At 37.0% G+C, this 15,230-nt stretch overlaps 1 protein-coding gene across 1 annotated transcript in view; it reads right to left on the reverse strand.

Moving 5' to 3' along the window:
- Nucleotides 1-6,050: 6,050 nt before the first annotated feature.
- Cen (cerebellar degeneration-related protein 2-like) overlaps nt 6,051-15,230 on the reverse strand; it is a 42,620-nt gene continuing 33,440 nt past the window's right edge. The window contains exons 3-9 of the mRNA XM_017612726.1: nt 14,596-14,805; nt 14,323-14,471; nt 14,008-14,248; nt 13,663-13,939; nt 13,508-13,607; nt 13,258-13,432; nt 6,051-7,927 (exon numbers count right to left, since the gene is read on the reverse strand). Coding sequence (XP_017468215.1) covers nt 6,341-7,927; nt 13,258-13,432; nt 13,508-13,607; nt 13,663-13,939; nt 14,008-14,248; nt 14,323-14,471; nt 14,596-14,805 — 2,739 coding nt within the window. The 3' untranslated portion in view covers nt 6,051-6,340. The remainder of the gene's footprint in view (nt 7,928-13,257; nt 13,433-13,507; nt 13,608-13,662; nt 13,940-14,007; nt 14,249-14,322; nt 14,472-14,595; nt 14,806-15,230) is intronic.

Consider the following 15,230-nt stretch of genomic DNA (forward strand, 5'->3'; position numbering starts at 1 on the left):
TATTTAGTATGGAAATATTCAATTCAAATACGCCCATATTAAAATGAAGAATTAAGATAAACAAAAAAAAACATATTTCCATGGTGCCTACAGTTTGATTTGAACCCTGACCCTCTGGAAACTAACAAATTGTGGCAAGCATTTTTGCGCACTCGGTTACAGCCAGACATGTAAATGTGCTTTCACAGGTTGAGTTTGAATCAGCACGCGTGCGTGTTATGAAAGTATTATTTTTAAATATAAACATTTTAAAACGATAATCAAATAAAAAAGTATTCATTTTTACTACGCGTTATTTCCCTTAGTAAATTCATAACATTTTTCTTAATATTACAACGCGTTTTTTCTCTCAGTGTACTGAAGTTAAAAATGCAGAGCACAATGTTTACGGGCTTAAGCTTAGTAAACTTCGGCTGTTTCCGAAACCGTTATTCAGGTTACTCGAAAATTGCTTTCCATTATTTCTTACACAATCAAAAGTAAAATTTAAAGCAACTGACTGCGTGTAGTCCCTACGGTCGGAAGAAATGAAACTTCATAGAAAAGATTAGAGAAAGGAAGAAGTTTGCAATGTATTTTGTAATATATTTAATTTTATTTTTTTTACATGAGCTTAATTTTTATACTCTTTTTTATGATAAACTGCTTAGTTTACTTATTATTATTTTAAAAATTATCTGAGTCTTAGTTCTCAGTCTCAATTTCTATTCTTAATTTTATTTTTATCGTTTTCCTTATCTTTATACTTATCCTCATTTTTAATTTTATCTTTATCTTAATTTTAATCCTTTTAATCCTTATTTTTAATCTTTAATTTTGTATTTATTTTCCTTTGTATCATTGTCTTTAACTTTATTTTCATCCTTACTTTTGTCGTTATCGTTACCTTTATTTTTACCTTTATATTCATCTATATCTACGTATATAATTACTTTTTAGCGTCATATTATTTAACTTTATTTTAATTTTTGTATTTATTTTTATCTTCATCTTTATATTTATCTTTATCCTTATCCTTTTCTGGCTATTCATTTTTATCTCTAACTTCTTTTTCGCCATCATCCTCACCTTCAGCTTCATCTTCAACGTCTTCTTCATCTTCGTCATCACCTTCAGTTTCGTTTTCATCTTCGTCATCATCTTCAACTTCATCTTCAGCCTCATCTTCACCTTCAACATCTCCTTAATCTCTTTCTTAATCCTTGTCTGTATTTTTTAGTTTTTCTTATCAGAGCAGCTTTTAGTCGAGTTAGTACAACATGGATCCATTCTTGTAAAATACTCGTGAATTGAGGATCGACAAGCGCAGCTCTTAGTCCATCTTAAAGCAGCTTTCCACAGCATGAAAATTAGTTGCATATACAATGAAAAATTTCTGAATTTGGTACATAAAAATTTGTATTATTGTGGGGGATAGAACTCCTAAAGATCTATTGTGACCACTTCATCCCATCCCGAAAAAACCGCATCGCGAATGCGAGTAAATTCCCAGTTTATTCAGGTGAAAGTTCAGCCTGCAAAATGCTATATGAACTCCCATGAAAATTTTTAACTTTTTCTTCATTCATTCATTAACCCCTTTTATGCTTTATGTTCTTATAACCGCTTTGGAATGATTCCTTTCCTTTAAAGGACGCTCCTTTCGTTGCCAGTCTTTTGGAAATGGCATTTCCTTCAAACTGTCCCGGAATTTAGAGACCTCAAATTCGATTGTTCAGATCGAATGTGTTCAGTTTATTAACTAATGCACTCCATCACCAGTTTGTATGTTTTCTGATAAGATATAAANTTTGCTTGATATTGAATTCAGCACACTTTTCTATAGAGCCTGTAAAATTAACCTTTATTTTTCCACAGGTGCCGAGTATCTCAACCTCGGCCCAAATACACATATTCCGGTACCCTCGTCAGTCAATGAATCATTATTGTATCAAGATATCATATGTTGGTTTATCCGACATGTTTCGGATATACCTAGCCAATTTTTGTATAACTTTGTTCACCTATTGTTCGCATCCTATTGCGATTTCAGGGTATTGCTTCGTTATAGTATCGATTTTTTACGACTCAGAGGTCCTTCTGCCCGCTTTTTGTTGGTACCAGTCATTCTAAAGATAACGCTCTTCGCCGACGTATGGACATGAATATGAAACCGGGTTAAGATCAAGAAGAAGAAGACGGTGTTGGACAAGTTCTCAGCATACTAGTTATGCGTACGCAAGCCAGCGTTTGTACCTTGATGAGCGTCTTAATGGCTCCAAGATGTGTGGTTCTATCAGACCAGATGTTGGCTCAATAAATTATCATTGGTCATACTATCGCCATAGCCGCGTGTGATTTGCCAGAGTAAATTTTGGTCTGTTAAGGCCTTAAATTTCGGTTCAAATATGTTGCTATGAAATGACGTTAAGCAGCTGGACCTGGTCCGTCAGAATATACAAGGTCCCCTCCGAGCTGTTTGATGACAAACAAGATTTTAGAAAGGAGAACTTCTTGTCTCGGATGTGGAAGAATGCAGTAAGAGCTGCATGAACGATTTTTGTATGTGCTCCCAAAATACATTTTTTAAAAATCACGCTCCTTTTTCCTTTTTTTATGTATGGAGGTAAACCGGGGACAAAATCAAGTATATCCTCCTATCACAAACAAAAATTCACCGCCTCGTCATGGGAATGACAGTTATAATTCAAAAAAATGTAGAAAAGTTGTAAAAGGATTTTATCAAATAGCAAATAAAAAATATATAAAAAGTGGCACAAAACTGCAAAAAAACATACATACATATGTACATACGTAAACATCCAAAACAATATCCTTATTATCCATTTTATGGTCTTTAGATGGCTGCTGTTTGGTTATACATATATATTGCTCGTTTGCGTCCACAAATAAAGAGAGACACCGTGTCCTGTAAAGCACACCAGACCTCCCACACATACAACATTACATTACATTATCGATGACCTATCCAACAACTACTGTTCCTTTATTTCAATTTCCTTTTTGCTTGAATCGGGCTTTCTCCCTTCGCTCTACTTGCCGTTCACTCTTACCTCGCTTTTTTCTAATTCTCTCAGACATCTAAGCATCCGCCACTCTCATTCTAAGTGAGTACGAAAAAATAGGAAAAATGTTTTATTGGAATTTGGTTATCTCTCTTGATAATTAACTGCCTCAAATTCTCTGGGAAATACTGAATGCATTACTCTTTACTCACCCTCGTTCGGGGAGCGGCCCTGCCTTTTCCACTCTCCAATGTCACACGGCGCACGTGCGTCACTTCCAATCTAGTATGCGGCAACTTTAATTATTCGCAAAGTAGAAAAGCTTCGCATGCAGTTGGAATAAAGCTCAGCGCAAGTTGAATATGCAAAAAATTTCCATCTCTCTGATATTTACTTATTTTTACTGTCCATGGTCATGGCTGCCAGCAGCTCAATGGAAGTCGTGTTATGACGAACGCACTCAGTGCGTTTTACGCGCTCCACTCTGTACCCATAACGAGCCATCAACCACACGGAATTTATCATCAGCATTTGTGACACACCGGTTGAGGGTGAATGCAACACTTCATTAGAGGCACTTTTTCAAAGATATTTATGTATATAAATACATATATTAACGGGTGTTGGTTGAAGTGTAGCGTATCCGTTGACAAGTTATTATCAATGACAATATGCTGCGAACGAATCGGCATCACTGGCAGGTAGAGTGGCAGCGTCCGAATTATGCTCCGATCGGAGTACATCTACTCCTATTTCTGCGACGATATTTGTAACATTGATTTTCGGATTATGTTACACAAGTCTCGAGGAAATTCATCAAGTTTTCAGTTACTACACTTTCGAAGAACTAAATATTGCTTGGCGTTTTGCCAATTAAGTGGGTCTAGCGACTTAACCTTTTGCTTCTCTCATTTTAAGCGCCATAAAATCAAACTTTAAATTTAAGCACAAAATTTTTAAATTATGCCTTATAAGTATTATGTGCTTCATAAAAAAAAATGTATTTCAGTACGAAATTTTCTATTAAACCGATTTCTATCCGACTTTGGTGTAAATGAAATGTATACATACTCTTATACTTACCCTTAGAGCTCAGCCCAGTGTCACAGAGTCCAAAACTACAAAGAACATAGAAATAAAGAAGTCAAACATCCCATTTCTCTTCTGTTTTTCTTTTATTTCCAATCTAGCAAATTTACTTTTCCTCGTGGCAACCCTGCCATCCATTATATAAGCTCTCTTGTCATGAGCTTTTTGCTTACAAACTAAAACATACGTTTAGGCTGAATACACTTCGCTCACGTCCATCAAAAGTGTATTAACTCAAAAAATCTCATTTTTGATATTATAAAATTTTGTTGTAATTTTTTTGCAAAACACCAGCTTCACGATATGATTAGCATAAGCTCAACAACGGTATTTTGAGTTTTCTGACAAAGGGAAAATTTTCATTTTTGAGAGAGTACTATTCGTCTATTACGCTCACTAATATTGCGAACCCCTCGATTATTTTTGCTTGTAAAGCTCGTCCAAGGACGACTGCCGGACATCTGACTCACCACTCTTATTAATTTGCCCTGAAATACTTTGTGTGTGCTTAGAATCTTAAAAATGGTTTTATTGAATCATTTGGCTCAAACCTGGAATGAATCGATTGAGGAGTGTTTTTGAACCAAACAAGTGAACAATGGTTTTCGGGTGTTTTGAATGAATATACTTACATGTGTGCCAACATTGATCAGCTGTTGCGTCAGTCGCTCACTGATGATCTTGGGTCACATCATTCATTCCCCCCACAAAAAAGTTGCATATGCATTTGTATCTTTCTTCTCTGACTTATTGCAGTAAAAATTTGGAAATCTCTTGCTACACTCTAACAAGTTCCTGTAAATAGCCTTCCAGTTCCGTATCGCGCTTACACAATTCGTGGCCTGCCGTCGTTTTCACTTGACTTGTTGAAAACCATTTTTTTTTTTTTTTGGTCATTTTCCACTAATCGTTCTGGAGAACGAAAAATGACACTGAAGATGTCACAACGCCAAAACCGGTTTGTCTTCAAACCAAATTTGACAAGGGATGACAGAAAATCGTTCCACATTACATCTTATTTACATACTTACCACACTCTTCAACAATTCAAATCAAAGACCTTTTCTTAATTTGATACATCTTCTTTTACGTCGACTGACGTTTTTTATTTATTTATTATTGTTATTTTGTATAATATTTCTTACTATGTACTCATTATTCAGTTCAACCGGACCGACTTATCTTAACTATTTGTGACCGAATTTACTTGTTTCAAACACAAAGACAGAGTTTCTAATTTATTTAATGGATAGAAAATATTATCTGGAATATAATCAAAAAAAATATATCAAGCAAAAACTTTAATGGAATTATATTTGCATCTAAGACGTCTAGTCTTTTAAATTTATAAAAAAAATGCTTTTATTTAGATGGTAGTTATTTAAAAAATTTCAAATCTAAAATTAAATAAAAGCCCCAAAATCGTTGGAAGCCACGAAACACAATTTGTTGGGTGAAAAAAAACAAGTGTTTTTTTTCTGTTTTTAATTTTCAACCGTAAAAATTAATTTTATTTTAAAAGCGTACTATTTACAAAAGGTAACTAAATTAATTAAATATAGAAAATGGCGGCTTGTGCGTTGGATGCGTAAACCACGACCACCGCACACTACAACTGTCCGTCCGTCCGTCCTCGCGTCTCGCTTGACTCTATGCTTAGCCAAATTTTGTAGGCATACTTAAGTACTTAATGTACGTGGACTTGCTAAGAGACGCATTCTGTATTTTCTGTATTTCAATTCTTTATCATTTGTGACGTGCGTGACACTTTACGCAAAATACATTTGTTAGGAAACAATAATTACAGTTATAGGTCATGTATGTATGTATGTATGCATGAATGTTAATATTTAGGATTTGCAAATTTTTTTATTGTATTACATTAGTGTGTGTGTATGTGTAAATATGTAGGTTTCAGTATTTTGTGTATATGTAGGGTCTAGCTTCATTTGGAGCTTTTACTTCTTTTTTTTTGTCTACTATTCCTCTCTCGTCCTTTCCTAGCTAGTTGGGTGGGGCAAAACGTTTAGATTCTCAAACTTCTTCACAAATACTAATACGGGCTAGTACGCTTATACATATTCATGTATGTTCTAATGTCTGTTTGTAGTTAGGTTATATATGTAGATCCGATTGCGGATATTCAGCGAAAACAAAAATCCGAATTAACATTGGGAAAGGGTTTTCCGCTATTGAAAAGGACCACTCCCTCCTGCATTGTTTTCGGTCGCTCTCTCTCTATCGACTTAATTTTTGCGATTTCGGTGTTGTTTTTGTTGTTTGTGTTGCTTTTGTTGCGACTGATGCTGCTGCTGCTGCTGCTGTTGTTGCTGTTGATGTTGGTTATGATGGTGGTGGTGATGGTGTGACGTCGACTGGCAGTGCGCGTGCTTGCAGCTGTCCGCGCTGCGCAGCACCTCAGCATACGACATCTCCAGATTCTTCAATTGATTGAGTTCCATGGACAGAAAGCTTGGCCGATATTCTAGATTACTTAAATCCAATTCACGACCCCGCAGCGTGGACTGAGTGGCAGCGGCGGCGGCGGCGGCGGCAGGCGAATTCAAGCTACGATTGTAAATGACCATCGAGCTGCCGTTCCATTCGTAGCGTGCGCGTGAGGAGCGTGGCTGTTCGGCGCCGGTGCTGGCCAGTGGCGATTGCACATAGGGGCGCACATCGCGTCGTTTCTTGCCACTGGCGACGAAGAAGCGCGGCGGCGATGGCAGCGTGGCAGGCGACTCGGAGCGATCACCGCTAAAGTTGCGGTTCTTGCGACGGTTCTTCTTCTTTATACCCACGCCAACCGACAGGTATTCGAGCGGCTCACGCTTAAGTGGTGTCAGAACGCGGCCATTTTCGACAATTGGCGAGTTGGCGCCAACAACCAGTGTGGTGATGGAGGTGCCCACATGCATGGGCGGCTGATTCTCTTGATTCTTCTCGATGATGTGCTTCTTGGCGGTCTTACGCTCCAACTTTGTTATGCACTCGGACATGGCGAACGATTGTTCGGAAACCGCAGACGAAATGACGCTCTGTGCATCGTCAGCGAAATCGATTGGCAGCTCTTCATTGGCAGGCGTCACTGGCGGCACCTTGGCGACGTTGCTAGCGCTAACTGCTACGGGCTCCGAGTCGTCGAGCAAAGGCAATTTCTCACCCTCTTCCTTATTGGTGGCCGCCTTCTTCAAAACAGCAAATATCTCTTTGAATAGTTCCTTATACTCCGGTCGATTGCGGAAATGCGATTCAATGGGACTGGCGTCATCATAAATGCTGAACTTGCACACCTCACCATCGCCGATGGTGCACAAGAATGACCCAGGCCGATTCTCTGTCTGCGTGCACTTGTTGCTCGTTTCGTCGGCATAGCCAGAAGATGAAGTCTCCGCCTCTGAGTACTCAGTGGGTGTGCGACCACGCATGTCCTTTGTGCTGTTCATAGTTGCTTTGCCAGTGCTTTCGTTAGCGCAGATTTGCGCACCTGAATCGTCGCCATTTGGCACACTGCCATTGGAGCTGTAACCGCCCACAGCGCCACCGCTGTCATCGGCTACAGCCTCATCCGCAACGTACGATGGCGTATGAGAAGACTTTTGTGACTGACTAAACTCGCCGGATGACTGAAACTCGTCGGCCAATGACATGCCATCACCACCACTGCCACTGCCGCCACCCGAGCCAAGCCACGCCACCTGTAGTGTTATTTTGCGTGCGATAGCGGAGCATTGCACCTCGAGGAGAGCTTCGTATTTCTCCACAAGCTCGCGATACGGATTGGGACTGCCAGGAATGTTCAAATCCAAAGAGTCGGTAATGCGAGAAGAGACCTGAAAAACGGTGTTGGACAAACGGGGTTGTGATATAGTTAATAGGCAGCCTTGGCATTACAGGTAAGTAGCTTTGAAAAAATCATTTTTATTTATTTTTTTTGTTACTAAAAAAATATTTTGTTGTTTTCGTGAAGAAAAGTTTAGGAAAAGTGGAAAGCGTTTATGAGGAAATAGTACGTATGCAGGTAGGAGTAAAATTTTAGTAAATAATAGCACGGTTGCATATGCAGAATCACAGTCGCAACAATAGCAACAACAAACAATACAAATTTACAAATAATAACAGATACTTGGAAGAACAGATTATTTAGGAGCTGCATGCACAAGTAAGAATAAACAAAAAAGCGATAAATGAGTTTACCCCAAAAAATTTTAAAATTTTATAAAATTTATTTAGATACACTTAAAGGGCCAAACGGCTAGAAAATGGTTCTGCGTTTTAGTTAGCGATTTTTCCTGAAAACTTCTTGATATTTAAATGAAAAAATATAAATTATGAATTTAAAATGTTTTTTTTTTTTTAATAAAATTATCACAAAACCGTTCCAATAGTTAAATTAAAAATTAATTTTACATGTTTTATTTATAACAAAAGTTTCAATACTTATTTCAAAAAAAGAACAGAAATTCAGAACACAAGACCCATACTGTGTGGAGAGTTAAATGCTTAGGGCCGTTTTCTCAAGTAGATTTTAAAATTTAGCTGCCCTTCAAAGATCTTTTTTTTTTAAGTAGAACAAGATTTGTGTTTAAAGTGTAGATAAATTTTAAAATCTAATTGAAAAAAGGACACTTAAAGAAGTAAAACCGAATAAGGGTTAAAAGTGTATGTATGTATGTGTATGTGTTTATATGTATTAACCCAAAAATGTTTGATCCAAATATGGTTGTTATTTTTTCATGCAATTATCAAATGAAGTAGGGGCTGTCAATGCGCTAGTACGTATCAAAAATCGCCTTTGCAATATGAACAGTCAGAACTATTTGAAGTATTTTGGGGTACTCGCTGAGGCTTAGCAGCCTCTTAGCTGTGTAAATGTGTGGCAAAAATTTGCGAGGACTTTGGCAAGAATTGGAATCGCAGCATCACTCAGCAGAAGCTGCCAAATTCAACTACCCAAACTTAGCAGCATTCGGTAGGTAATAGCGGCTGTTAATAACGACCCCATTTTCTATGTACTATTTTTTTAAGGACAATGTAAAGAAGGTGGTGAGGTGTTAGTTCAACGGTGGAAAGTAGACATGTGTGGTCTTGCGTTCTCGCTGTCTTCTTACTTAACTAATAGCAAAGCAACAAAAATAAATATGTAGATACATAATTTAATTTCTCATTATAAATTACATGTGTACTTGTACATACTCGTATGCATGTATGTATGTATGCGAAGGGCCAATTAGATATGAAATTAATATTTCTTCTTAATTTTCAGTAATTTTCTTACAATTTACAACTAAAACTATGGCGGGCGCTACACTACAAGAAACGACTCTTGGCACTATTGAATTTTTCGTGGTGGTTCCAGTAAGTGTTTTTTTTTCACCGATTGTTTACTGGGCACATGCGCACATTCTCATAAATGGAATGTTTGTATGTAAATAAGTAAATTGTGTAAGTACTTGTACAGATTTCTTGCAAAAAGGAATAGTTTTTCAAATCGGCTTGAACATTACTATGAGTAACTATTTAGTAAATTATTTTAGTTAATACGAAAAGTTAGGAAACATTGGCAATTATTAACAGTATTCACTTAGACTAACCGACAAGCGGTAACTTTTAACAAACTTAAATTAAATTGGCTTAATTACAATTTTAAATTCTATATTTTAGTTACATATATCAAGAGTATATATGTATATGTATAAGGGTGGTCCTTAAAAATATCAACATCATAGGGCACTCCTTTATTTTGTTCTACGTACAAAATAAAGACATCCAAGAAAATTTCAAAATTTTTTTTCTTTTTTTTAATCGCAAAAAATCTACAAATTTATAATTTTGACAGCTATAAATCAGCAAGTTTATAATTTTTTCGATTTTTACAAAATTTAAAATTTTTTTAAACCATCCTAGCGACCTCAGAAAAGTTGTTTAAAAATTTTAAATTGCCTTGCGTATCTTTATTTTGTAGGTAGAAAAAAATGCAGGGGTGTCCAATACCAAATTTAAATATTGATATTATTCAGGACCACCCTAATTGGTATGTATATATGTACAGGAAGTCGATTTCATTTCTTAAATTCGTCGCATGATTTCGTATACACATATGCTAGTATGTAAGTTTGTCTGTAAAGCAGGTATGTAGTTGTTTTTTAATGTTTGCTTTCATTCTGATTCATTTCATTTTTTTTTTTTGTATGTATTATACGTAGCTGCTTGATGCTCCGCATTTCAAAATGTCAATGCGAAGTCTTCATCATCTGGTATGGAACTAATCAGACGGCAAATGAATAAGGCGGGCCATTGCAGACATTTCGCAATCCAACATAAAATATTGAATTTTCTCATAGTCTTCTGCCAATGTTTCAGAAATATTGTATCTAATGAGTTTGACAACTGATCTTGCAGGTACATTTTGTTGGCATTTGAGCTGCAAATCGGACAAACCGGCGTTTTGTCAGCCTTGAATTAGAAATCAAAGAAAACAAAAAAACCAAAATAGAAAAACAACAAAAAACAGCCGAAAACACAGAAATAGAAATATTTAAAAAAAAAATAACAGTGTTTCATTTTCTTATGGTGTAAAAGTGTTGGTGAAACATACGCACACACATGTTAACCAAAAAAAAAAAAAAAAATGGTTCGAAAAAATAAACAAATATGTAGTTAAATTAATGCCGCCCAGTAGTACATTAGATGAAGTATGTATGTAAAAAGGGTTTGTGCAAATAAAGCCTGCGCAAACTCACACAAAATCAGGGGATTAAACAATTAAAATATGAAAAATTAGCACAACACACATGCACATACACATACATATACACACTTAAATAAATATAGATACATGTTTTGAAAAACACAGAGCAAAACAGTAAAACGCAAATTCGATACCAGAAAAGAAAACGAAGACTAAGTAACTAAATGATTAATGCTACGTTCACACAAAATTGGAAATTATTTAATATAAGACCGACTTATGATTAATGACTCAATTACGGATGGCAACCGAATTTCAGTTGCGTTGTCAGTGGCTGAAATGGCAACTGGTTGCCGCGGAATTTTTTGTTGTAAAAATTTTTTTATTTCTTCAACTTTTACTCTCAAGCGTTGATTCCTGATACCTCAAAATTCTATTATCTTCAACTTTATAGCACTGAGCTTGCGTTGCTATCCATAACCGACTTACAAGACGTCAGCTTAGTACAAACATATGTACTCATACATATTTCGCCAACAAAAAATATTCGAATTCTACGAATTTACTGGTCAAGGCTTGCTATTGAGCTGCATTATTATTTTTAAAAAATTTGACTGTGAATTTGAGTTATTATAGAGAGAAGGAAAGCTGACCAAAACCGACAACAAGCTTGTTCGCTCCGTTTAATAGTGATTCACAATGTGCGGCAATTCGCCCGTAGGAACTTAATTTCATGCTTATGTCAGGGGATTGAACTTTTGAACAAAGCATTGCCTCCGTACTCAAAAATTACAAAGGAAACGACCTTACAGCAGGGTTAATAAGAACACATACATATACTTTACCTTACCTTACCGCGGCGTATGAAACGGCTAATAAGAGAAGGTTTAGCTTTTATGAGCTTTATATTTTAGTATAATTTTTTCCAATATTTGTAAGTCATTTTTAGTTCATTTAAATAAAGTTTAAAGCTTTTATTTATATATAAAAAAATCTTTCTTATGTTAAAAACTTGTTTACGAGGGTCACTAAAATAGTCTATAGAATGTTCAACACCAATGTAACTTGAGTCGATCTGACCTTTGCCTCGTAAAATTTGACAGTTTTAAATATTAACATGCTCAGAATGTTATAACTTTCGAAATAGATTGACACAGCAACAGTGCATCGATTAACTTTTTTCGAATTTTTGGTGATGAAACACGAGCAAGGGCCAGTGTTCTGCGTTCAAGCGTGGTCGTACTTCGCTCGCTGATAAACATCGCAGGACGATAATGGAAGATCGTCTTGTTATATAGTATAGTGAGATTAAAACATTATTTTCCTAAATTAAAAAAAAAAAAAACTTTCTATCAAAAATTGGAAAAAATAACATTAAAATATTTTTATATAACCCCTAAACCATAAAAAGATTAAAAATTCATATTTGAGCTTAAGCGTGAAACCAAGGATTTTCTTACATCTAAAAGTTATTAAACCATTTTTTTTTTTCTTAGAATTACTATAAATTATTATTTTTAATGAATCAAAAAACTCAAATTAATGCGGATGTAATCATAAAAGTGTGAACGTAGCATTACGGGGTATTTAGAGCGCCATGTTAAGTTTTTAATTACATGCATCGGTATGAATGTAAGATTGTACGAAATTAAGCAAACAATGAATAGAAGAGAGTGATGAATCGATTGCTTATTTCAAACTAAATATTTATCATTTTATTCATATAAAAATTGTAAATGTTTTGCATTTGATGACAATGAATGAATCGACTACAAACTAAAAACATATGTATGCAATCATGTAAAACTAAGTTATGTATGTATATTAAAAATAATACCATTAGTAGCATCTCAGGTTGATAAATAGCACAGTTTTCAGAAAAATAAGGGTGAACTGTCTGTCTCTGTGTGTGTATAATTAAAAAATAATTTGCTCTTAACAAATTTGGCAAGAAAGTGTTACACTTAGAGTATTTTCGAAAAATTGCAATTAAATTAATTACAAAAAAAACATCAAGTAAGGTTGTTTTTTTTTTATTTTAATAATTTTGCCTTCTTGTTCCGATATTTTTCTAGGAAGCACAGAAAACACGCAGCTATGAAAAGCGGCGTTGATGTTGTCGCGGTTTGGTGACAAAAAAAAAAATAAAAATATGAAAATTGCACTTGATGTATGTAAGTAGTTTGCAAAGGGTTGAGGGCAATTTAGGGCACTTTGTATGTTGGTAAATGATTGTGTGTGTGTATGTGAATTAGTGAAAGTTGTGCGTTTATTGTTTAAACATTTGAATTTGAAAAGAGTTTTTTTTGTTTTTTGTGTTGTAGCTAACAAAACTATTAATGCGACACAATTTTGCACAGCGCTTGCGCAGCATCAACCTCAGCCTCACCACCATCAAATGCATCAATGCAAGTGTCATAAGCCGCGCATAATGTCAAAGAGTAGATTCTTGAAATAGAAACAATTTCTCACCTTAATCGATACACCCGGACGATAGGCGGCCTGTGAGCATTCGCTGGCATTATCGAGCAAACTTTGCTCCTCATCCTCGTGGTACTCTTCTGTGGGGGCCAGCGATGACTGCTCGTCGCCGATGGTGCCGCGCTCCTCAACCACGCGCAAGCAACGGCTGCACATTTTACCTTGCCTGTAAAATGAAGTCGAGAAAGCAAATAATTTAATACACAAAAATTATAAACAAAATGTGTAGTCGCGCACTAACCGCACTTCATCCAATATGGACAGCTCCTCCTGCATGGAGCGCATTTCCTCATTTGGACTATTGTTCGCCAAGCGGCTCTGCAACGTCTGATTCTCTTGTACTGCAAAGGGCGCGTAAAATGAAGGAAATAATTTAGAAAAAAAAGTTTTAATTACTTATGGCCATCAGTTGCTCCTCCAACTCAGTGCAACGCTGCTGCTCGGCCACGAAAGCCTTCTTCGTCATCTCCAAATCGTTGACGAGCTTAATAATCTCCTCGCTGTCCTCAGCGCCGCACACCAAATCGCTCAGAGCCAACGAATTGTTTTGGCTGTGGCTGTGGCTATGGCTGGTGCCGATGCTGGTCGAGTTGACTTTACTGTCCAGTGACGCTGCGGAGGCGAAAGCAAAACTGCAGCTCTCAGGTGCAGTGGTGTTGGCTTCGAAACCCAGCTAAAAACAGTTCACCCACGTTATATATATAAGCAACGACGCATGCCAAAAAAACAAAAACAGCTTACCACTTCACCACTGCTGCCATCACCATTGCTTGTTGCATTTGCCTCTTCGGCTGCGCCACCATTCCATGCTCCATTGCTTCTGTTCAGCTCGTTGGCCGCACCCGCGGCATTGCGTTTCTCATTGGCACTGCTGAGGCGCTCGTTTTTTCGCCGCTCCATGGAGAGCACTTGTCGCAGCTCTTCCAACTGCTTGTTGAGCTCATCTTGACGCGCCTCAAGCGTTTCGATGTTTTGCACAAGTCTGTGGAAAATATAAAAGATTAAAAGAAAAATTTTTGCGCAAGTAAATGCCGGCGCTACTGTCTATCGACTTACGTCTTTATATGCTTCTTGTCGGATGTGTTCTCGGCGGTCAGCCGCTGGTTGGCGCGCTCCAAATCCTGTATGCCAATGTCCAGTTGCTCGTACACCTTCAGGCGCGTATCGTTGACCTCACGCAGTGCGTTTGTGTGTTTCTTCAAGTACTGCGTATTTAAAACAAAAAAACAAAAACAACAAAAATAGCAACAATTACAAATCGATTCCGAAAATTTAAATTTAATTGATTTAAGAGGCGCGATTCGGGAATGCGGTTGGCTATTTTTGCACCTCGGCGCTGCGCAATTTGGCGCGAGAGTGCGGAAGTCGCCACACCACGAACCACTGCAGCAGCAGCAGCCGCGCCTTCAAAGCGTGTTCACGCGCACTTGACGTGCTGCTTCGCGGCCCGGCAGCTGCGGCATGCCACAGGCGTTCGTGCGTTAAATGGGTCAGTTGCACTTTTTCTTTGATTTGCTTTTGGCATTCGATATGTAAGAGCTAAAGCAAATAATTAAAACAAATAAAAACATTTGCACATTTGTAATCCAAATGCGGCGGGTAACAACAACAACAACAACAAAACCAGCACTCGTACTCGTACGTACAATTGTTAAGTGGAAATATTTTGTGAATTTGTTGAGCAAAGACTTTTCTTTCCACACGAGTGCCGCTGGCAAACCTCTATCAGGTATATACACACAAATGCAAGCACAAACAAGCGGCAAATATATATTGACAAGAAATCGAAAAAGTTTCGTGTCTGGTGAAATTTGGTGTAACTGCTAAAAAAAGCAGCAAACCCCAACGGCAGCACCTCCAGCATCTTTCGCGTCAACTGTGGCAAAATAACCACACAAATCCACCGACGAAATGCTGGCAAGCAGTTACGCCTGATTGAGTTGCAACATTTGCTGCTATCGGCA

The sequence above is a fragment of the Rhagoletis zephyria genome, unplaced genomic scaffold (genome assembly GCF_001687245.7).
Source record: "Rhagoletis zephyria isolate East Lansing unplaced genomic scaffold, Rhagoletis_zephyria_1.1 Rzeph_scaffold_00573, whole genome shotgun sequence".
NCBI classification, from domain to species: Eukaryota; Metazoa; Arthropoda; class Insecta; order Diptera; family Tephritidae; genus Rhagoletis; species Rhagoletis zephyria.